We start from the raw sequence: 22,711 nt of genomic DNA, 5'->3' as shown, positions 1-22,711 counted from the left end.
ATTCCTCGCTCTCATTTTTATCGACTTCAAAATGAAGCGGGGATCTGAACTTTCAGCACTGACCTTGTCAATCTCTCTTAGCCTTTTTTTCATAACGGTTGTTTAAGGAATCGCGAAATCGACACATCTTCATCCGGTGGCGTGAGATCTCAACGCATTTTGACCGAACCTGAAAGTAATGTGCGCTGGATTTGATGTGTAATTTCGTTCAGACCCTCCGATACTCCAACAGTGTTTCGTACCTTCGATCTCCAAAGTCTTTGTTACACATATCACCCTGATATTTGTCTTCAGAGCAAAGTTTAGTTCAAAGTTCAAAGGTGAAAATTTCAATTTTAATGTCAGAGGAATAGTGAGGTTGAGTTCACGGGTCCGTGGACTGCTCAGAAACCTGATTGAGAAGCTGCAGGTGAATCGTTGAGACTGGGTCTCCAGTGTCATGTTCCTTCTTCTGGCTGTTAGTAATGAGACAATAGCATATCCCGGTTGTTAGTAATGAGACAAAGGCGTATCCCGGTTAGTAATAAGGAGACGGGAGGATCTCCCGGGCGGTAGTCATGAAAAGGCAGCATATCCCGGATGGTCGTCAATTATGGTGAGGCTTGGATGTGATTGTGTGTGCAACACTCTGCAATCTTTGTCGATCCTATACATTGGAGCCTGAAGACCAGAATGCTCTCCACCTTGCATGTGTCACCAGTCTCTGGTGACACACTGATATCAAATCTCTTCAGATAATTCATAGAATCCAGCCGCTGACGTGCCTTTCTTTGTCAATGTATAAATATGTGAGGCCAAGCAGAGATTCTCTAGGAAGGAGAAAAAGCTGCTCATGTCGGCGGCTGAGAGACACTCCCTTTGAGATCATTGTCGTATTCAACACAGCAGCAAATAGTTGCAGAACAGCACACAAGATCTGATCCAGATTTGAGCAAAGCACGGATTCTCTGATCGGGATCTGATCCAATCATGACAGAAGGGTATCGCAGGCTGAACAACCTTCTGCTTCTACAGCGTTTAAAGTTCATTCATTCTCCTTCTTCTAACTTTCTCATCCAAACAGCTCTGGCTTTTCGGATAACGGATTTTCCGGATCTGGCAATACGTCTCAGTCTCCGAATGTAACAGAGACAGGCGCTGGTCTCCAAGGGATCGCGTGGATGACGTTCACTGTACTCTCTTTCTCTTTCTCTTCATGTCGGTGGGTGAGAGAAACTCCCTGTGAGAGCATTATCGGATTCAACACAGCAGCAGATAGTTGGGGAACAGCACACAAGGTTTGATTCAGATCTGAGCAGAGTACAGATTGTCTGATCCAATCAGCGCTGCCGCTTGTGACGTCAGAATCCAATTATCTGACGCGCAAACCCGGAAGTGCGGCTCAGTCTCCGAGTGTAACAGAGATCGGCGCTGCTCTCTGTCGGGATGTCGGGACTGCCCTTCGCAGCGCTCGTTCTTTGTCTCTGCATTACGGCGGGTAAGGGTCTGTCCATTGAACCGTTCGTAGTCAGATAATCAAAAGAGTGGCGGGTGGTTGAAAGCATGAAGATCAGATTATAAGGGTCGACCTTACTGAGATATCTCTGCATATTGAGTTAAGTACAGATCTCGAGTCTATCTGTGTCTGTCGCTTTTCCCTCCTACGATTTTCTCTTCCTCAGGTCAGTCTCAGCAGTTTACCATTTTCGTTGAGCACAGCCAGTTAAGTGTCACTGTCGGGAGAGATGCGCTCTTTTCAGTGCGGCCATCGGGGAATGTCGTTGCTGGAAGCTGGATTTTTAACGGGAAGACAGTGGCCCAGTGGATCGGTCAGACTGTCTCTGTTGACAAGGCCTACACATCGCGGGCTGAGTTGTTCACCTCCAATGGGTCGCTTCTGCTAAAGTCGGTGACCACATCGGACAGTGGGGAATACCGTGTGAGCATGGTTCCACCGAGTGGCACCCAGACTTCAGCGACCTTCACTCTACGTGTCTTTGGTAAGTGAGACAGATTTATACAAGTCATGCAACCTCGAGCTGTAACTTCCATTTTATTTCTGGTGTGATAGAATGCAATATAACATTTACTGTTCGTTGCTGGATGACGCATTCTTTCCAATTGAACAAAACTATGCCGAGTGAACAGGATAGGACCGCATTAGATTTAGTTTGGGGTTCCTCTCGGACAGGGACCGGTGGCAGTGGGTGCAGAAACTGGCCACTAGGCGGCCCTGTCAGTCCCGCTTTTCATACTGTTCAACTCTCACTCACACTCTGTAAAGTTGTAGATTAGTAACTTTAACAGGATCAATGAAAAATCTACGGTAGTGGGCAAGACAGCATACTGTGCAAATGTCTTCGGTGGTGTGGATATTTGATGATGGGTGCTGTTTTCCTACGACGGCGCTTCATGTAGATACATCCAATGGTCGGGAGTGATAGACAGGCCCTACGGGGGACAACCCCCTTGGCTGAGTCGACTAGTAGTAGTAGTAGTACATAGACTGGGCCGAATCGATTAGTTTTTATAGTATTTTCCATTCAAAGGCATTGACTGACCTCATACCAGGCCGTGAGGCAGCAGATCAGTACACTCTCCATTACACATCTATGAAAGTTTATTAAAGTTTTAGACGTCATGACAGTCTCCATGCAGGCTCTCTGTTCCATCAATTCTTCCGCCCCTCCACCTATCGTTGTATCTTCGGCAAATGTAGCCACAAATCTATTAATCCCACTGTCCAAATCATTGACATACATCGTATAAAACAGCGGTCCAACAACGACCCCTTTGGATCTCCACTGGTAAATGACAGCCAGTCAGGATAGCAGCCGTTTATTCCCACTCTCTGTTTTCCGCCGAACAGCCAAATGCTCATAAATTTCCTGTAATTCCATCGGCACTTATCTTGCTAAGCAGCCTCCTGTGGGGCTCCTTGTGAAAGGCCTCCTGGAAATCCAAGTACACCACGTCAGCAGCATCTCCTTTGTCTACCCTGCTGGACAATTTTCTCAAATAATTGCAGTAGGTTTGTCAGTCAGTATTTTCCTGACAGGAAACCATGCTGGCTTGAGCCTATCCAGTCATGTGTTTCATGGTACTTCGTAACATCATCCCTAAAAAACAAATCCAACAACTTCACAACCACTGATGTCAGGATAACTGGTCTATAGTTTCCGTTTTGCTGCCTCCCACCCTCCTTAAATAGCGGAGTAACATTTGCAATTTTCTAGTCATCCGGACAATGCCAGAATCTATCGATTCTTGAAAGATCATCGTTAATACCACTGCCATCTCTCCAGCTACATCCTTCAGACCCGAGGGTGCATTCCATCAGGTCCAGGAGATTTATCGACCGTCAGACCATTAAGCTTTCCCGAGCACCTTCTCAGCCGTAATGTTTACTACACAAACTTCAGTCTTGAATGTCCGATTTACTGCAGCCGTCTTCCACGGTGAGGACTGATGCAAAATACGCATCCAGTTCCTGTGCCATCTCTGCATCTCTCATTACAATATCTCCAGCATCATTTTCTATTTAATCTTTATCTACCCTTCAATTTCTTTTACCGTTCAGATACTTAAAAAAATGCTTTTACCATCTTCTTCGATATTAGTCGCCAGCTTCTTCTCATATTTCACTGATTATTATGGGTTGTTTCCCTTGCAATACACATTCACACATTGTTGTTTACTGATGTGCGTAACAACTTTTATTATCTCAATAACAGCATTTCCTTTGTTCGGAATGAAAGAATGTAGCTGAGTTCAGAACATGCCGGGTGTGTCTGGAATTTCCCTCATGCTCCCGGCGTTTATGTAATTGACACTTGGCTCAGTTGAACTATTCAATACTTCCTCCTTCTGTACTCAGCTTTTTTGATACTCTGTTCAGTTTGTTCATGAATTGTGGACCTTTCCTGAGACAAGCAGCCTGATCACAGAAACCGACTCTGCGGCCCACCTGCACTACGATAACCCCTCAGTTATTTTATTGCTTGTCCCAGCATCTCCTTTTCGGGCAATAACCCAACAATCCCCGCCCACTCATGTAGACTCCAAATGTCTCCACGCTTTGTAACTGTACCACTTCTTCTGGCAGCTCATTCCAGATGCATACCACTGTCGGTGCAAAGAAACCATCTTTGATTTCTCTTTGCAATATCTTCCCTCTTCTTTTCTATCTGTGCCCTCAAAGGTTGGATTCCAAAACCCGTCGGAGAGATTACAGCTGTCTGCCATATCCCGGGCATTCATCTACATTGGAATATAATGAAGATTTCGCTTGACCAACTTCTCCCTGTAACTCACGACTTTTATTCTCGGCAATATCCTGGAAAATCTCTTCTTCTCTGTCTCCAGGTTGACAGTGCCTTCTCAATAACATGGTAGCCAAACCTGCTGACAATTCTCCAGTTGTTGTCTCACCAACGGCTGACATAACCGAACGATCATGCCCGGCCTCCTTAACACACCGTGCCCTAACTGATGAAATCCAGCGTGCTGAACGCCCTCCTCACCACCCTGCCTAAGCGTACGACCGCTTTCAGCGAACTCTGCAAAGTATTCCTCATCCCTCCATGCTAATGTCCAAAACACATCACTTTATATTAATGTGTAATTCCTCGGAACGTCCCCCAGTCAAATCACATCTCTCTGTCATTCAATGTAACAAGGCATGGGATCCGGGGAAGTTTGGCCAGGTGGATTCAGAAATGGCTTGCCTGCAGAATGCCGAAGGTCGTGGTGGAGGGAGTACATTCGGGTAGGAGGGTTGTGACTAGTAGTGTCACACAAGGATCTGTTCTGGGACCTCTATTTTTCGTGATTTTTATTAACGACCTGGATGTGGGGGTAGAAGGGTGGGTTGGAAAGTTTGCAGATGACACAAAGGTTGGTAGTTTTGTAGACAGTGTAGAGGATTGTCGAAGATTGCACAGAGACATTGATAGGATGCAGAAGTGGGCTGAGAAGTGGCAGATGAATTTCAAGCCGGAGAAGTGTGAGGTGGTACACTTTGGAAAGACAAACTCCAAGGCAGAGTACAAAGTAAATGGCAGGATACTTGGTAGTGTGGAGGAGCAGAGGGATCTTGGGGTACATGTCCATAGATCGGTTAAAGTTACCTCACTTGTAGAACATAGAACATAGAATAGTACAGCACAGTACAGGCCCTTCGGCCACAATGTTGTGCCGACAGACTCTTCATGGTAGGTAAGAAAGTTTCTGGAGTGTTAGCTTTCATCAGTCGAGGGATAGAGTTTAAGAGTCGCGATGTAATGATGCAGCTCTATAAAACTCTGGTTAGGCCACACTTGGAGTACTGTGTCCAGTTCTGGTCGCCTCACTATAGGAAGGATGTGGAAGCATTGGAAAGGGTACAGAGGAGATTTACCAGGATGCTGCCTTGGTTTATAGAGTATGCCTTATGATCATAGATTAAGGGAGCTAGGGCTTTACTCTTTGGAGAGAAGGAGGATGAGAGGAGACATAATAGAGTTGTACAAGATATTAAGAAGAATAGGTTCAGTGGATAGCCAGCGCCTTTTCCCCAGGGCACCACTGCTCAATACAAGAGGACATGGCTTTAAGGTAAGGGGTGGGAAGTTCAAGAGGGGTATGAGAGGAAGGGTTTTTACTCAGAGAGTGGTTGGTGCGTGGAATGCACTGCCTGAGTCAGTGGTGGAGGCAGATACACTAGTGAAGTTTAAGAGACTACTAGACAGGCATATGGAGGAAATTAAGATTGAGGGTTATATGGGAGGCAGGGCTTGAGGGTCGGCAGAACATTGTGGGCCGAAGGGACTGTAATGTGCTGTACTATTCTACGTTCTATGTTCTATGCTCTATGTAACCCGATGGACTGTAAACAAGAACCACTAATTCCGTAGCAGGCCAGGCAACATCTCTAGAAAGTGGTACAGTCGATGCTTCGGTCCGAGACCCTTCATCAGGACTGAGTCTTCTGGCCTGCTGTGTTCACCAGCAACTTTTATGTGTGTTATTCTTCCTATAACTCACGCTTTTTATTTTCGGCAATAACTGATGAAATCCAGCGATCCTGTCCTATCGCTATCCTTGCCGTGAATCCCAGAATACCTAAACATTCGGAACAGTCTGCGGTGCAGGAGGTTATCAATGGCCTTAACTCCACTGAGCGACTATATATCTTCCCTTCACTACCAATATATATATATAACGACTACAAAATATACGAATCAGATTCACACCCACAAACACAATCATGTTCATTTTTTCAACTTGATCATGGACAAGGATAGATCTGGTCCTAGGGTTGAGGTGCTTAACTGGAAGAAGGCCAAGTTTGAAGAAATGAGAAAGGATCTCAAAGGTGTGGATTGGGAAAGGTTGTTCTCTGTGAAGGATGTGATCGGAAGGTGGGAAGCCTTCAAAGGAGAAATTTTGAGAGTGCAGAATTTGTATGTTCCTGTCAGGATTAAAGGCAAAGTGAATAAGAATAAGGAACCTTGGTTCTCAAGGGATATTGCAACTCTGATAAAGAAGAACAGGGCGTTGTATGACATGTATAGGAAGCAGAGAGTAAATAAGTCGCTTGAGGAGTATAAAAAAGTGCAAGAAAATACTTAAGAAAGAAATCAGGAGGGCTAAAAGAAGACATGAGGTTGCCTTGGCAGTCAAAGTGAAGGATAATCCAAAGAACTTTTACAAGTATATTAAGAGCAAAAGGATTGTAAGGGATAAAATTGGTCCTCTTGAAGATCAGAGTGGTCAGCTTTGTGCGGAACCAAAGGAAATTTGGGAGATCTTAAATAGATTTTTTGCGTCTGTATTTACTAAGGAAACTGGCATGAAGTCTATGGTATTAACGGAAACAAGCACTGAGATCATGAAAACTGTACAGATCAAAAAGGAGGAGGTCCTTCCTGTCTTGAGGAAAATTAAAGTGTATAAATCCCCGGGACCTGACAGGATGTTCCCTCGGACCTTGAAGGAGACTGGTGCTGAAATTGCAGGGGCCCTGGCAGAAATATTTAAAATGTCGCTGTCTACAGGTGAGATGTCGGAGGATTGGAGAATGGCTCATGTTGTTCCGTTGTTTAAAAAAAGATAGAAAAGTAATCCAGGAAATTATAGACCGGTAAGTTTAACGTCGGTTGTCGATAAGTTATTGAAGGGAGTACTAAGAGACAGAATCTACAAGCATTTGGATAGACAGGGTCTTATTAGGGACAGTTAACATGGCTCTGCGCGTGGTAGGTCATGTTTGACCAATCTATTGGAGTTTTTCGAGGAGGTTACAAGGAAAGTGGATGAAGGGAAGGCAGTTGATATTGTCTACATGGACTTCAGTAAGGCCTTTGACAAGGTCCCGCATGGGAGGTTAGTTAGGAAAATTCAGTCGCTAGGTATACATGGAGAGGTGGTAAATTGGATTAGACATTGGCTCAGTGGAAGAAGCCAAAGAGCGGTAGTAGAGAATTGCTTCTCCGAGTGGAGGCCTGTGAATAGTGGTGTGCCACAGGGATCAGTGCTGGGTCCATTGTTATTTGTCTTCTATATCAATGATCTGGATGATAATGTGGTAAATTGGATCAGCAAATTTGCTGATGATACAAAGTTTGGAGATGTAGTAGACAGTGAGGAAAGTTTTCAGAACCTGCAGAGGGACTTGGACCAGCTGGAAATATGGGCTGAAAAATGGCAGATGGAGTTTAATACAGACAAGTGTGAGATATTGCACGTTTGTAGGACAAACCAAGGTAGAACATACAGGGTTAATGGTAAGGCACAGAGGAGTGCATTGGAACAGAGGGATCTGGGAATACAGATACAAAATTCCCTAAAAGTGGCTTCACAGGTAGATAGGGTCGTAAAGAGAGCTGTTGGTACATTGTCCTTTATTAATCAAAGTATTGAGTATAAGAGCTGGAATGTTATGATGAGGCTGTATAAGGCATTGGTGAGGCCGAATCTGGAGTATTGTGTTCAGTTTTGGTCACCAAATTACAGGAAGGATATAAATAAGGTTGAATGAGTGCAGAGAAGGTTTACAAGGATGTTGCTGGGACTTGAGAAACTCAGTTACAGAGAAAGGTCCAATAGGTTAGGACTTTATTCCCTGGAGCGTAGAAGAATGAGGGGAGATTTGATAGAGGTATATAAAATTATGATGGGTATAGATAGAGTGAATGCAAGCAGGCTTTTTCCACTGAGGCAAGGGGAGAAAAAAACCAAAGGACATGGGTTAAGGGTGAGGGGGGAAAAGTTTAAAGGGAACATTAGGGGGGCTTCTTCACACAGAGAGTGGTGGGAGTATGGAATGAGCTGCCAGACGAGGTGGTAAATGCTGTTTTTTTTAACATTTAAGAATAATTTGGACAGATACATGGATAGGAGGTTTATGGAGGGATATGGTCCGTGTGTAGGTCAGTAGTACTAGGCAGAAAACGGTTTGGCACAGCCAAGAAGGGCCAAAAGGCCTGTTTCTGTGCTGTAGTTTCTATGGTTCTATGGTTCTATGATCATGACGTCATCCAGGTCATTTATAAAGATCAAATGAGCAGGTGTCCCAGAACAGATCCCTGAGGCACACCACTGGTCACCGGTCCATGCAGAATATGACCAGTCTACAACCACTCTTTGCCTTCTGTGTTCAAGCCAGGCCTTGATCCACAAAGCAATGACCCCTTGGATCCCATGCGTCCAACATGCTCAGTAAGCCTTGCATGGGGTACCTTATCAAATGCTTTGCTGAAATCCACATACACTACATCTACGGCCCTACCTTCATCAATGCGTTTAGGTACATCCTCAAAAAATTCAATCTGGCCCGTAAGGCACGATTTGTCTTTCACAAAGACATGCTGACAATTCCTGCTCACATTATGCCTCTGCAAGTGTTCGTAAATCCTGCCCCTCAGGATCTTCTCCATCAACGTAACAACCACCGAAGTAAGACTCCCTATTGTATAATTTCCTGGGCTGTCTCTGCTCCCTTACTTCAATAAGGGATCAACATCCGCAACCCTCCAATCCTCCGGAGCCTCTCTCGTCCTGATTGATAATGCAAAGATCATCGCCAGAGGCTCAGCAATCTATTCCACATCGCCTCCCAGAGTAGACTGGAGTACATCCCGTCTGGTCCCGGCGAATTATGCAACTTGATTCTTTCCAAAAGCTCCAGCACATCCTCTTCCTTCATATCTACATGCTACATGTTTTGTGGAGTAAACGTACGAAGTGGATAATGCTATTGGTGTATTGCCTAGCGTTACGAGAATCTGCTTTAATATCTTTGTTTAAATTGCGCAAATGTATTGTGCATTTGTTTTAGATGTACCTGGAAATCTACATCTCTCAGCCTAGACCTTGCCGTGTCCAGGTCAGTGTCAAATGAGATTTTATTTTTTTCGGTTTGCGCCTTCGAATCCGGTTCCGGCATTTCAGTTGATGGCTCACTTTTTTTTTAACTAAACGAACAATGTCTCACCCTTGTTGACATATCATCTTCTGACGCAGCCAGCTACAGGCTTTTATCCGTGTAACCAGAAGATCCAGTTCAGCAACACAAAACTTCCTCGTATTAGGTGTGCTTTGTATGCAGAGTCTGTGGAGGTCTCGGAGCTCTCTGTGTTACAACAGAGATGTTGTGTTTGTTTATTCTTTATCAACAGCTGGTGTGGTGCAGTCTCCTATCGGGAAAGGGTTCCTTCACTGATTATTATGCTCTGTTAGGCTTGCCATGCACGCTCACAAATGTTGCCCGACAGGTCGTTATTTGCTGATGGGCGTAACGAATTTATTTGGCTCAATGACAAAATGCTAACACTGAACTTTGTTTCCTTGCTCGGCATGAAAGAATGTAGCCGAGTTCAGACTATACCGGGTGTGTCTGGAATTCCCCTCATGCACCCTGTGTTTATGTAATTGACATTTCGCTTAGTTCAACTGCTAAATACTTCCTCCTACTGTACTCCAGTTTTTTTTTTGACATTCTGTTCAGTTTGTTCATGAATTGTGGGCCTTTACTGAGTCTGGGATATTGATCACGGAAACATCCAGTGCAGTCCACCTACTCGGTGATAACCCCACAGTTTCGTCTATTCAACAATAACCCGACAAGCCCCTCCTAAATGCCTCTAAGCTATTGTAATTCCACTACTTCTTAAGGCAGTTCAGCCCAGAGGCATACCACCATCTGCGCAAAATAATTACCTGTTAGTTGTCCTTGGAATATCTTCCTTTTTTTGTATCTGTTCCCTGTGGGTTTAGACTCCCAATCCCGTCGGAAAGAAGACAAACGTCTTCGCTATCCTGAGAATTCATGTGCCACCCCATATTAGCTCATGATCGGATGGAATATCCTCGAGTATCTCTTCTTCTCTGTCTCTAGATTGACGATGCCTTCCCTATAACATGGTAGCCAAGCCTGCAGACAATTCTCCAGTTGTGGTCTCACAATTGGCTTATGTAACTGAACAATCATACCCCGCCTCCTGAACACTGATCCCTGACTGATGTAATCCAGTGTGCTAAACGCGCTTTTCACAACCCTGTCTCAGTGTCCGGCCACTTTCAACAATCTCCGCACCTAGTCGCTCATCCCTCCGTTCCACAACGCTCTTCAGTATCGCGTCATTCACTGTATTGGTTAACTCTTGGTGCGAATGTCTCAAATACATCACGTCACGTTAAAATAGTTTGAAATCAATTCCTAATTTTACGGAACGTCTAAGTATCAGATCAAATCTCTTTGTCATTCAGTGTAACCCGATTCACATTCAACGAGACCCCCTAATATCGTGTCGTCGCCCAACTTACGAATTGAGCTATTGACACTCACGTCCATGTGATCAAGATAAAGAGGGAATTACAGAGATCCCAATTGATCCCGGTGCATCCCATTCGTCACCGGAATCCTGTCGGTGAATACACCTCAGTCATGGATCCCTATCGCTGATCCAGTTCTGATTCCGACTCCGTCCGTGCCCTGAATCGCAGAATAACTAAACTTTCAGAACAGACTGCCGTTTGGGCCGTATCCACTACTTCTTGTCGGATTTGTAGAAGTTTTAGACGTCATGACGAATCTTCACAACCTCGTAAGGAAGTAAGGACGCTGCCATGCAATTGCACTCATGTGCTGGGTCAAAGACCAGCACGTCATGCAAACAGTTAGAATGCTCCCCACGGTAGATCTGCAGAAATTTGCGAATATCTGAGGTGACAGAGCAAGTCCCCTCAAACTTCTTAGTTTGGCTTCATCGCATTTGCATCTATATATTGGGCCCAGGACAGATCCTCAGAGAGGCTGACATCCAGCATCCTGAAACTGCTCAGCCTTTCCTCTCGGTGACGGCTGGGGTGTGTGTGTGCCCACAACTAAACCGTTTACAGTGGATTTTAAGACCACACGGTATTGCAGAGAAGTAGGCCGTTCGGTCCATCGAGTCTGCTCCGCCATTCAATCATGGGCTGATCCAATTCTTCTTGTCATCCCCACTACGGTGTTTTCACCCCGTACTTTTGATGCCCTGACTCATCAAGAACCTGTCCATCTCTGCCTTAAATACTCCCAGTGACTTCGTCTCCACAGCCGCTCGTAGCAACAAATTTCACAGACATACCAACCACCGACTAAAGTAATTTCTTCGCATCTCAGTAGTAAAAGGATGTCCTTCAATCCTGAAGTCGTGCCCTCTTGTCCTAGATATCCCCTAACATGGTAAATAACTTTGGAATATTGAATCTGTTCAGGCCTTTTAGCATTCAGAACGTTTCTATGAGATCCCACCTCATCCTCCTGAACTCCAGGGAATAAGTGCAACAGATGCCATATGTTCCTCATAGGGTAACCCTCTCATTGTCGTGAATCTTCCGTGAACTCTCCCTAATGTCAATGTATCCTTCCAAAATAGGAGCCCAAATCTGCACATAATACTCCAAGTGTGGTTTCACGAGTGCCTTCAGGAGCCTCAAGATCACATCCCCGCTCTTATATTCTATACCTCTAAAAATGAATGCCAGCATTGCATTCGGCTTCTTCTCAACCGACTCAACCTGGAGTTTTCCTTGATGGAATCTTCCACAAGGACTCACAAGACCCTTTGCATCTCTGCATTTTTAATTCTCTCACCATCTAAATTATAGTCTGCCCATTTATATCTTCCAGCAAAATGCATGGCCATACACATCCCAACATTGTATTCCATTTGCCACATCTTTGTCCATTCGCCTAAAATATCCAAGTCTCCCTGCAGGCTCTCTGTTTCCTCAACACTACCTGCTCCTCCACCTATTTTTGTATCATGAGCAAATTTAGCCACAAATCCATTATCCCACAGTCTAAGTCATTATCGTACATCGGATAAAATAGCGGTCCAACACCAACCACTTTGGAACTCCACTGATAACTGACAGCAAGTCAGGATAGGATCCCGTTATTCCAATAATCTTTTTTCTGCTGACCAGCCAGTGCTCCACTAATGATCGTAACTTTCTTGTAATTCCATGGGCTCTTATCTTCCTCAACAGCCTCATCTCCGGCACCTTGTCAATGGCCTGAAAATGCAGGTACAGCACGTCTGCTGCATGTCTTTTGTCTTCCCTCCTGGCAAATTTCCTCACATACTGCAGTAGGTTTATCAGACAGAATTTTCCTGACGGGAAAAAATGCTGTCTTTATCCTATCCTGTCATGTGCCTCCAGGTAATTCCCAATCTCATCCCTAACTATCAATTCCAACAACGTTGACATTGATGTCAGGCTAACAGGTCTATAGTTTCTTTTCCACTGCCTACCCCCTTTCGTAAATAGGAGAGTAACATTTGCCAGTTTCCAGTCATCCGATACATTGCCAGAATCTATCGGTTCTTGAAAGATCATCGTTAATGCCACTGCAATCTCTCCAGCTACTTCCTTCAGAACCCAATGGTGCAATCCATCAGCTCCAGGAGACTTATCGACTCTCAGACTATTAATCTTCCTGAGCACCTTCTCAGTTGTAATTTTCACTGCACAAACTTCCCTTCCCTGATACTCCTGACCGTCCGGTATATTGCAGGCGTCCTCCACAGTGAAGACTGATGCAAAATACGCATTCAGTTACTCCACCATGTCCGCATCTCTCATTACAATATCTCCGGCATCATTTTGTATTGGTCCTATATCTACCCTCGACTCTCTTTTACCCTTTAGATTCATAAAAAAAAATACTATCTCCTTCGATACTAGTCGCCAGCTTACTCTCATATTTCATTTTTTCCCTCCGAATGACTTTTTTAGTTTCGCTTGTTCTTTTTCTCTTCATTCCTGCGGGTGAGAGTGATTCTCTTCGAGAGCAGAGATTACAGAATCAACAGAGAGGTTACTTGGATTTGTCGGAAGCCTCTCACTCTTTTGATATCTTCCGAAAGTCTCCAAATGCTCGAATTAAATTACCTCCCACCTAAAGAGTCATGGCAAATATTCTTGACCAGCCCTCCACTATCCAAATGATGGTAGACCTTATATCTGAGATTTCCCAATACTAATATTCCTACAACTAAAATCATGCAGACAGATCTGTCCTTCACGTGTGACCTGGAGAGGACTGTAATCTTCCTGCGGTCTCATGGGACTTTATGGAATTTCACAATATCTAAGGATGAAGCAAATATCGGGAAAAAAAAACATCCGCGATTCAGTCAATGGGGTGAATTACCGCAGCATAAAAGCAACGACCAACAGGCTTCGGAACTGCTTCCTCCACCAGGAGAAAAAAGTGACTAATTTATGCTGATACCGTGGTAGTTAAAGGTTTCAAATAATTGATTATTTTCGGGGAAAATATCGAGTCTCTGATTGGGGCTATATCCAATTATCTGAAGACCAGGAACTGCAACTCAGTCTCAGAGTGTAACAGAGACAGGCGCTGATCTCTTTGGATGGCGGGGTTGTCCATCTCAGCGGTTTTCTTTGTCTCTTCATTCCTGCGTGTGAGGGTCGCTCTCTTTGACCGGCAGAGATTAGAGAATCTACTGTGAGGCGGGTGGTTTCTGGAAAGATTAGGTTCAGAGAGAATGTACCTAAATATCTTTTCTTGTTGTACAGTCTCAGGTCCATCCGACTCTGTCGCTTTTCCCCTATACGATTTTCTCCTATAACCATGTAACCATATAACAATTACAGCACGGAAGCTACCATCTCGGCCCTTCTAGTCCGTGCCGAACGCTTACTCTGACCTAGTCGCACCGACCTGCACTCGGCTCATAACCCTCCATTCCTTTCCTGTCCATCTATCAATCCAAGTTAACTCTAAACGACAACATCGAACCTGCCTTGACCACTTCTCGCTCCACACAGCTACCACTCTCTGAGTAAAGAAGTTCTCTCTCATGTTATCCCTCAACGTTTGCCCTTTAACTCTCAACTCATGTCCTTTTGTTTGAATCCCCCACTCTCAATGGAAAAAGCCTATCCACGTCAACTCTCTATGCCCTTCATAATTTTAAATACCTCTATCAAGTCCCCGCTCAACCTTCTACGCTCCAAAGAATAAAGACCTAACTTGTTCAACCTTTCTCTGTAACTTTGGAGATGAAACACAGGCAACATTTTAGTAAATCCCCTCTATACACTCTCAATTTTATTGACATCTTTCCTATAATTCGGTGACATGAACATAGAACATAGAACATAGAATAGTACACAACTTTACAGGCCATTCGGCCCACAATGTTTTGCCGACCCATAAACCCTGCCTCCCATATAACAACACAAACTTAAGTTCGTCTATATACCTGTCTAGTCGTCTCCTAACCTTCACAAGTGTATCTGGCTCCACCACTGACCCAGGCTCTGCATTCCACGCACTTACCACTCTCTGAGTAAAAAACCTTCCTCTAATATCTCCCTTGAACATCCCACCCCTTAGCTTAAAGCCATGTCCTCTTGTATTGAGCAGTGGTGCCCTGGGGAAGAGGCGCTGGCTATCCACTCTATCTATTCCTCTTATTATCTTGTACACCTCTATCATGTCTCCTCTCATCCTCCTTCTCTCCAAAGAGTAAAGGCCTAGCTCCCTGAATCTCTGATCATAATGCATACTCTCTAAACCAGGCAGCATCCTGGTAAATCTCCACTGTACCCTTTCCAATGCTTCCACATCCTTCCTATAGTGAGGCGACCAGAACTGGACACAGTACTCCAAGTGAGGCCTAACCAGAGTTTTATAGAGCTGCATCATTACATCGCGACTCTTAAACTCTATGCCTCAACTTATGAAAGCTAACACCCCATAATCATACTTAACTACCCTATCTACCTATGAGGAAACTTTCAGGGATCTGTGGACATGTACCCCGAGATCCCTCTGCTCCTCCACACTACCAAGTATCCTGCCATTTACTTTGTACTCTGCCTTGGAGTTTGTCCTTCCAAAGTGTACCACCTAACACTTCTCCAGGTTGAACTCCATCTGCCACTTCTCAGTCCACTTCTGCATCCTACCAATGTCTCTCTGCATTCTTCAACAATCCTCTACACTATCCACAACACCACCAACCTTTGTGTCATCTGCAAACTTGCCAACTCACCCCTCTAACCCCATATCCAGGTCGTTAATAAAAATCACGAAACGTAGAGGTCCCTGACAGATTCTTGTAGGACATCACTAGTCACAATCCTCCAATCTGAATGTATTCCACCACCATGTCCCTCTGCTCTCTGCAGACAAGCCAATTCTGAATCCACCTGGCCAAACTTCTCTGGATCCAATGCCTTCTGACTTTCTGAATAAGCCTACCGTGTGGATCCTTGTCAAATGCCTTACTAAAATCCATATAGATCACATCCACTGCACTACCCTCATCTATATGCCTGGTCACCTCCTCAAAGAACTCTATCAGGTTTGTTAGACACGATCTGCCCTTCACAAAGCCATGCTGACTGTCCCTGATCAGGGCATGATTCTCTAAATGGCCATAGACCCTATCTCTAAGATTTTTTTTTTCCAACAGCTTCCCCACCACAGCCGTAACGCTCAGTGGTCCATATTTACCCGGACTATCCCTACTACCTTTTTTGAACAAGGCGCAACATTCTCTTCCCTCCAATCCTCCAGTCCATTCCCATGGATAACAAGGACCTAATCTGTGGAATCTGTGGAATTCTCTGCCACAGGAAACAGTTGAGGCCAGTTCATTGGCTATATTTAAGAGGGAGTTAGATATGACCCTTGTGGCTACGGGGGTCACGGGGTATGGAGGGAAGGCTGGGGCGGTGTTCTGAGTTGGATGATCAGCCATGATCATAATAAATGGCGGTGCAGGCTCGAAGGGCCGAATGGCCTACTCCTGCACCTACTTTCTATGTTTCTATGTTTCTAAAGATCCTAGTCAGAGGCTCAGCAATCTCTTCCCTCGCCTCGTGGAGCAGCCTGGGGAATATTCCGACAGGCCCCGGAGACTTATCCGTACTAATGTATTTTAACAACTCCAACACCTCCTCTCCCTTAATTTACATACATGCTCCAGAACATCAACCTCACTCATATTGTCCTCACCATGATCATCAAGTTCCCTCTCATTGGTGAATGCCGAAGAGAAGTATTCATTCAGGACCCCGCTCACTTCCACAGCCTCCAGGCACACATTCCCACTTTTATCTCTAATCGGTCCTACCTTCACTCCTGTCATCCTTTTGCTCTTTACATAATTGAAGAATGCCTTGTGGTTTTCCTTTACCCTACTCGCCAAGGCCTTGTCATGCCCCCTTCTTGCTCTTCTCAGCCCCATCTTAAGCTCCTTTCTTGCTTCCCTATATTTCTGAATAGACCCATCTGATCCTTGTTTCCTAAACCTCATGTATGCTGCCTTCTTGCAACTGACTGGATTTTCCACCTCACTTGTCACCCATGGTTCCCTCACCCTACCATTCTTTGTCTTCTTCACCAGGACAAATTTATCACTGACATCCTGCAAGAGATCTCTAAACATTGACCACATGTCCATACTACATTTCCCTGCAAAAACATGATCCCAAATCACATCCACAAGTTCTAGCCTTATAGCCTCATAATTTGCCCTTCATCAATTAAAAAAAAAATCCTCTCCTGTCTGACTGTATCCTTTTCCATGATAATGCTAAAGGCCAGGAAACGGTGGTCACTGTCCCCCAGATGCTCACCCACTGAGATATCTGTGACCTGACCCAGTTCATTACCTAGTACTAGATCAAGTATGACATTCCCACAGTAGGTCTGTCCACACACTGTGACAGGAATCTGTCCTGGACACACTTAACGAACTCTGCCCCTTCTAAACCCTTGGAATTAATCAGGTGCCAATCAATATTAGGGAAGTTAAAGTCACTCATGATAACAACCATGTTATTTTTTTTAACCTTTCAGCTCATGATAAAATGGCAGAGCAGACTCAATTGGCCGAATTGTCAACTTCTGCTCCTTTGTCTTATGTCTTATGGTCTTTCCAAAAACTGTACATAATGCTCCAAATTTGTCCTCACCAAAGTTTTTATACAATTTCGACATTACATCCCAACTCCTATTCTCAATGCTCTGATTTATAAAGGGCAGCATACCAAAAGCTTTCTTCACCACCCTATCCACATGAGATTCCACCTTCAGGGAACGATGCACCATTATTCCTAGATCCCTCTGTTCGACTGCATTCTTCAATGCCCTACCATTTACCATGTATGTCCTATTTTGATTAGTCCTACCAAAATGTAGCACCTCACATTTGTCAGCATTAAACTCCATCTGCCATCTTTCAGCCCACTCTTTTAACTGGCCTAAATCTCTCGGCAAACTTTGAAAACCTACTTCATTATCCACAACGCCACCTATCTTAGTATCATCTGCATAGTTACTAATCTAATTTACAACCCCATCATCCAGATCATTAATATATAAGACAAACAACATTGGACTCAGTACAGACCCCTGAGGCACATCACTAGTCACCGGCCTCCAATCTGACAAACAGCCATCCACCACTACTCTCTGGCATCTCCCATCCAGCTGCTGCTGAATCCATTTTACTACTTCGATGTTAATCCCTAATGATTGAACCTTCCTAACTAACCTTCTGTGTGGAACCTTGTCAAAGGCCTTACTGAAGCCCATATAGACAACATCCACCGCTTTATCATTGTCAACATTTCCTCGTAACCTCATCAAAAAATTCAATAAGACTTGTCAATCATGACCTTCCACGCACAAATCCACGTTGACTGTTCCTGATCAGACCCTGTCTATCCAGATAATTATATATACCATCTCTAAGAATACTTTCCATCAATTTACCCACCACTAACGTCAAACTCACAGGCTGATAATTGCTAGGTTTGCTCTTAGAACCCTTTTTAAACAATGGAACAACATGAGCAATACGCCAATCCTCCGGCACCAACCCCATTTCTAATGGCATTTGAAATATTTCTGTCAGACCCCCTGCTATTTCCACACTAACTTCTCTCAAGTTTCTAGGGAATATCTTTTCTAGACATGGAGACTTATCCACATTTATGTTCCTTAAAAGCTCCAGTACTTCCTCTTCTTTAATTATCATACTTTCCATAACTACCCTTCTTGTTTCCTTTACCTTACAGCATTCAATATTCTTCTCCTTAGTGAATACCGAAGAAAAGAGATTGTTCAAAATCTCCCGCATCTCTTTTGGCTCCGCACATATCTGTCCGCTCTGATTCTCTAAGGGTCCAATTTTATCCCTCACTATCCTTTTGTTATTAATAAAACTGTAGAAACCCTTTGGATTTATTTTCAACTTACTTGCCAAGTTAACCTCGTATGTTCTTTTAGCTTTTCTAATTTATTTCTTAAGATTCTTGTTACATTCTTTCTTTTCCTCGAGCACCTCATTTACTCCAAGCTGCCTATATTTATTGTAGATCCCTCTCTTTTTCTGAACCAAGTTTCCAATATCCCTTGAAAACCATGGCTGTCTGAAACTTTTAATCTTTCTTTTCAACCTAACAGGAACATAAAGATCCTGTACCCTCAAAGTTTCACCTTTAAATGACCTCCATTTCTCTATTACATCCTTCCCAGAAAACAAATTGTCCCAATCCACTCCTTCTACATCATTTCGCATCTCCTCAAAGTTAACCATTTCCTAATCAAAAATCTCAACCGTGGGTCCCATGCTATCCTTCTCCATAATTTTATTGAACCTAATGGTATTGTGATCAATGGACCCGAAGTGCCCTCCAACACATAACTCTGTCAGCTGCCCTATTTTATTCCGTAACAGGAGATCCAACACTGTCCGTTCTCTAGTTGGTACCTGTATGTATTGCTGCAAAAAACTATCCTACACACATTTGACAAACTCCAAACCATCCAACCTATTTACAGAATGGGCTTCCCAGTCAATGTGTGGAAAATTAAAATCTCCCACAATCACAACCTTGTGCTTACTACAAATATCTGCTATCTCCTTACAAATCTGCTCCTCCAATTCTCGCTCCCCATTAGGCGGACTATAATACACCCCAATAAGGGTCACTACACCTTCCCCATTCCTCAATTCCACCCAAATAGACTCCCTAGACGAGTCCACTAATCTATCCTGCCAGAGCACCGCTGTTATATTTTCTCTGACAAGCAATGCAACCACTCCCCCTCTTGCCCTTTCTATTCTATCACACCTGAAGCAACAAAATCCAGGAATATTTAGTTGCCAATCACACCCCTCCTGCAACCATGTTTCACTAATAGCTACAACATCATATTTCCAGGTATCAATCCATGCTCTAAGCTCATCCACCTTTCTTACAATGCTCCTAGCATTAAAATAGATGCATCTAAGAAACTCTCCACCTCTTACTCTCTGTTTATCCTTAATGGAGCAGACAGCTTCGTTATTATTTTCTTCCTTCTCCCCTACATCTTTGGGCTGAGTATTCCGAATCTCTGTTCTCCGCTTATCCCCCCTCACACACTGTCTACTAACTTTCTCTATTTGTGAACTAAACTCCTCTCTCTTAGTCTCTTCAATTTGATTCCCACCCCACTCCCTCAAGCATTCTACTTTTAAGTCACCTCAGTATCCTTCACAAAACTCCCCACTAGGACATTGGTCCCCCTAGGATTCAAGTGCAACCCGTCCTTTTTGTACAGGTTACACCTGCGCCAAAAGATGTCCCAATGATCGAAAAACTTGAATCTCTGCCCCCTGCTCCAATCCCTCAGCCACACATTTATCCTCCACCTCATCGCATTCCTACTCTCACTGTCGCGTGGCACAGGCAGTAATCCTGAAATTATTACCTTCGCGGTCCTTTTACTCAACTCCCTTCTTAACTCCCTATATTCTCCTTTCAGGCCCTCTTCCCTTTCCCTACCTATGTCATTGTTACCTATATGTACCACAACCTTTGGCTCCTCTCCCTCCCACTTAAGGATATCTTGGATGCGATCAGTAATGAGACGAGAGCATATCCCGGATGGTAGCAATGAGACGAGAGCATATTCTGGATGGTAAAAATGAGACGAGACCATATCCCGAATGGTAGTAATGAGACGAGAGCATATCCCGGATAGTAGTAATGCGACGAGAGCATATTCCCGATCGTAATAATGGGACGAGTCCATATCCCGAATTCTAGTAATGAAGTGAGGACTATATATGGGACGGTGATAGCCCTTGATTATGGACCAAAACCATATCTCATCAATGATGTAAAAGAATACAACCGCGGACGTGGCTTTCTTTGTGAATATATAAATATGTTAGGGCAAACAGAGCTCCTCTAAGAAGGAACTTAAATCTGCCCACGCTTATCTCCGCCGGCCCTTCAGTGAGGACTGGTGTACGTTCAACCGAATTGTCCTTCGTGAAGTTACAACCAATTCCTTGGTCTTGCTGCCTTTGTGTGCAAACGTTAATGCAACAGCAACACCGGACCAGTCTATCATTCTCGCAGGAAAACAGTGCTGAGAGAAAATGCTACGTGAGCTGATAGAGGAGGAGAGAAGAATAACAAGGGCTGAATAGCCTCCTGTTTGAACAGTGTATTATGTTCGTTCAGTCTCCGCCTTCTCCCTGTGAGATCCAATCAGCTCCGGCTTTTCAGATAAGGACTCTCGAGATCTGCAATGGTGACAAGAAAATATGTCTCACTCTCCCAGTGTAATAGAGACAGACGCTGCTCTCTCGGGATCGCGTGGATGACGTTCAGTTTACTCTCTTTCATTCTCTTCATGTCGGTGGGTGAGAGAAACTCTCTTTGAGATCATTATCGGATTCAACACAGCAGCAGATATTTGTAGAACAGCACACAAGATTTGATCTGGATTTTGAGCCGAGGACAGATTCTCTGATCCAATCAGCGCTGCCGCTTGTGACGTCAGAATCCAATTATCTGCCTCGCAAACCCGGAAGTGCGGCTCAGTCTCCGAGTGTAACAGAGATCGGCGCTGCTCTCTGTCGGGATGTCGGGACTGCCCTTCGCAGCGCTCGTTCTTTGTCTCTGCATTACGGCGGGTGAGGATCAGTTTCTCTAACCACTGGTGATCATATAATCAACAGAAGGACGGGTAGTTAGGTGAATGAAGATGAGGTTATAATGATAGACATTACTGAGCTAAGAACAGGTCCCTGGTGTCAGTACAGATTGAGATAAGTGCAGTTCTGATGACTATCTGCGTCGGTCGTTTTTCCCTCATATGATTTTCTCTTTCTTAGGTGAGTCCCAGCAGTTTACTATTACCGTTGAGCACAGCCAGATAAATGTCATCGTTGGGGGTGATGCGTTTTTTTCAGTGCGGCCGTCGTCCAACGTCAGCAGTGGAGGCTGGACTGTTAATGGGACTTTAGTCGTCCGGTGGATCGATCAGACCGTGTCTTTTGCCAATGATTACACATCGCGGGCAGAGTTATTTCTGCACGACAACTCGCTTCTGCTGAAGTCGGTGAACGTGCGGGACAGTGGGGAATACCATGTGAATATGGTTTCAGTGAGTGGCTCCCAAAGCTCAGCGACCATCACTCTGCGTGTTATTGGTAAGTGAGACAGAGTTATACAGAGTCATGCGATCTCGGACTATAAATTTCATTTTATTCCTGTGGTGAATGAATACAATATAACCTTTACGGTATCGCAGAACCTGGGCTCCACTGAACTCTGGCAGACCTGTTTTCGGACCGCTCAGTTCTCACTGTTGTGCCTGACTGTGTATCGCCGTTTCTGTTTGCAGGTTGCTCGCACTTGTCTTTGCCGAATGTCAGTTCAGTGTTTAAGTCCATCAAGTAACAATTGTTGCTGTATTACACTGTATTGTTGAAAACCGACCGTTTTTCAAGTCAGCTGGAAACGATCAGTTCTAAGCCATCCACCTGAAAGTTTAACGATGTCCCCCTCCTCAGTGCCGCCCACATGTCTATGAAAGTATATTGACAGCATTCTGTAGTTTTATCTCTGATCTGTGCATCTGTAGTAATTTGCTTGAAGCAGAATATATATTCTTGGAGCCATCATTTCAGCACAGTTAGTTACACGTGATACGTGATCTGTCGTATTTTTACTGAAGCCGTATCCTGGCCCAACACTACATCAAAAAATGACGCTGACCCGGTAGAACACAATGACACAGTTAGTTTGCAGGGCACGGCAAGAGGGGGGCGTGCTTCTTATTCGGCGTTAATGAAAAGCAAGACAGTTAGCTCTGACGTTAGGATTACCGTGAGCACCACATCAACAGAATGTTTACTGCCAGTGTCAC

General features: G+C 44.3%; 1 protein-coding gene across 1 annotated transcript in view; it reads left to right on the top strand.

The window, feature by feature from the left end:
- Window positions 1-1,404: 1,404 nt before the first annotated feature.
- Window positions 1,405-22,711, top strand: part of LOC140207877 (cell adhesion molecule CEACAM3-like) — a 39,678-nt gene continuing 18,371 nt past the window's right edge. Inside the window, exons 1-3 of the mRNA XM_072276422.1 lie at window positions 1,405-1,477; window positions 1,662-1,979; window positions 21,675-21,992. Of these exons, the coding sequence (XP_072132523.1) occupies window positions 1,426-1,477; window positions 1,662-1,979; window positions 21,675-21,992 (688 nt within the window). The 5' untranslated portion in view covers window positions 1,405-1,425. The remainder of the gene's footprint in view (window positions 1,478-1,661; window positions 1,980-21,674; window positions 21,993-22,711) is intronic.

This window comes from Mobula birostris, chromosome 13 (genome assembly GCF_030028105.1).
Source record: "Mobula birostris isolate sMobBir1 chromosome 13, sMobBir1.hap1, whole genome shotgun sequence".
NCBI lineage: Eukaryota > Metazoa > Chordata > Chondrichthyes > Myliobatiformes > Myliobatidae > Mobula > Mobula birostris.
This window is presented reverse-complemented; position numbering and strand designations above follow the sequence as displayed.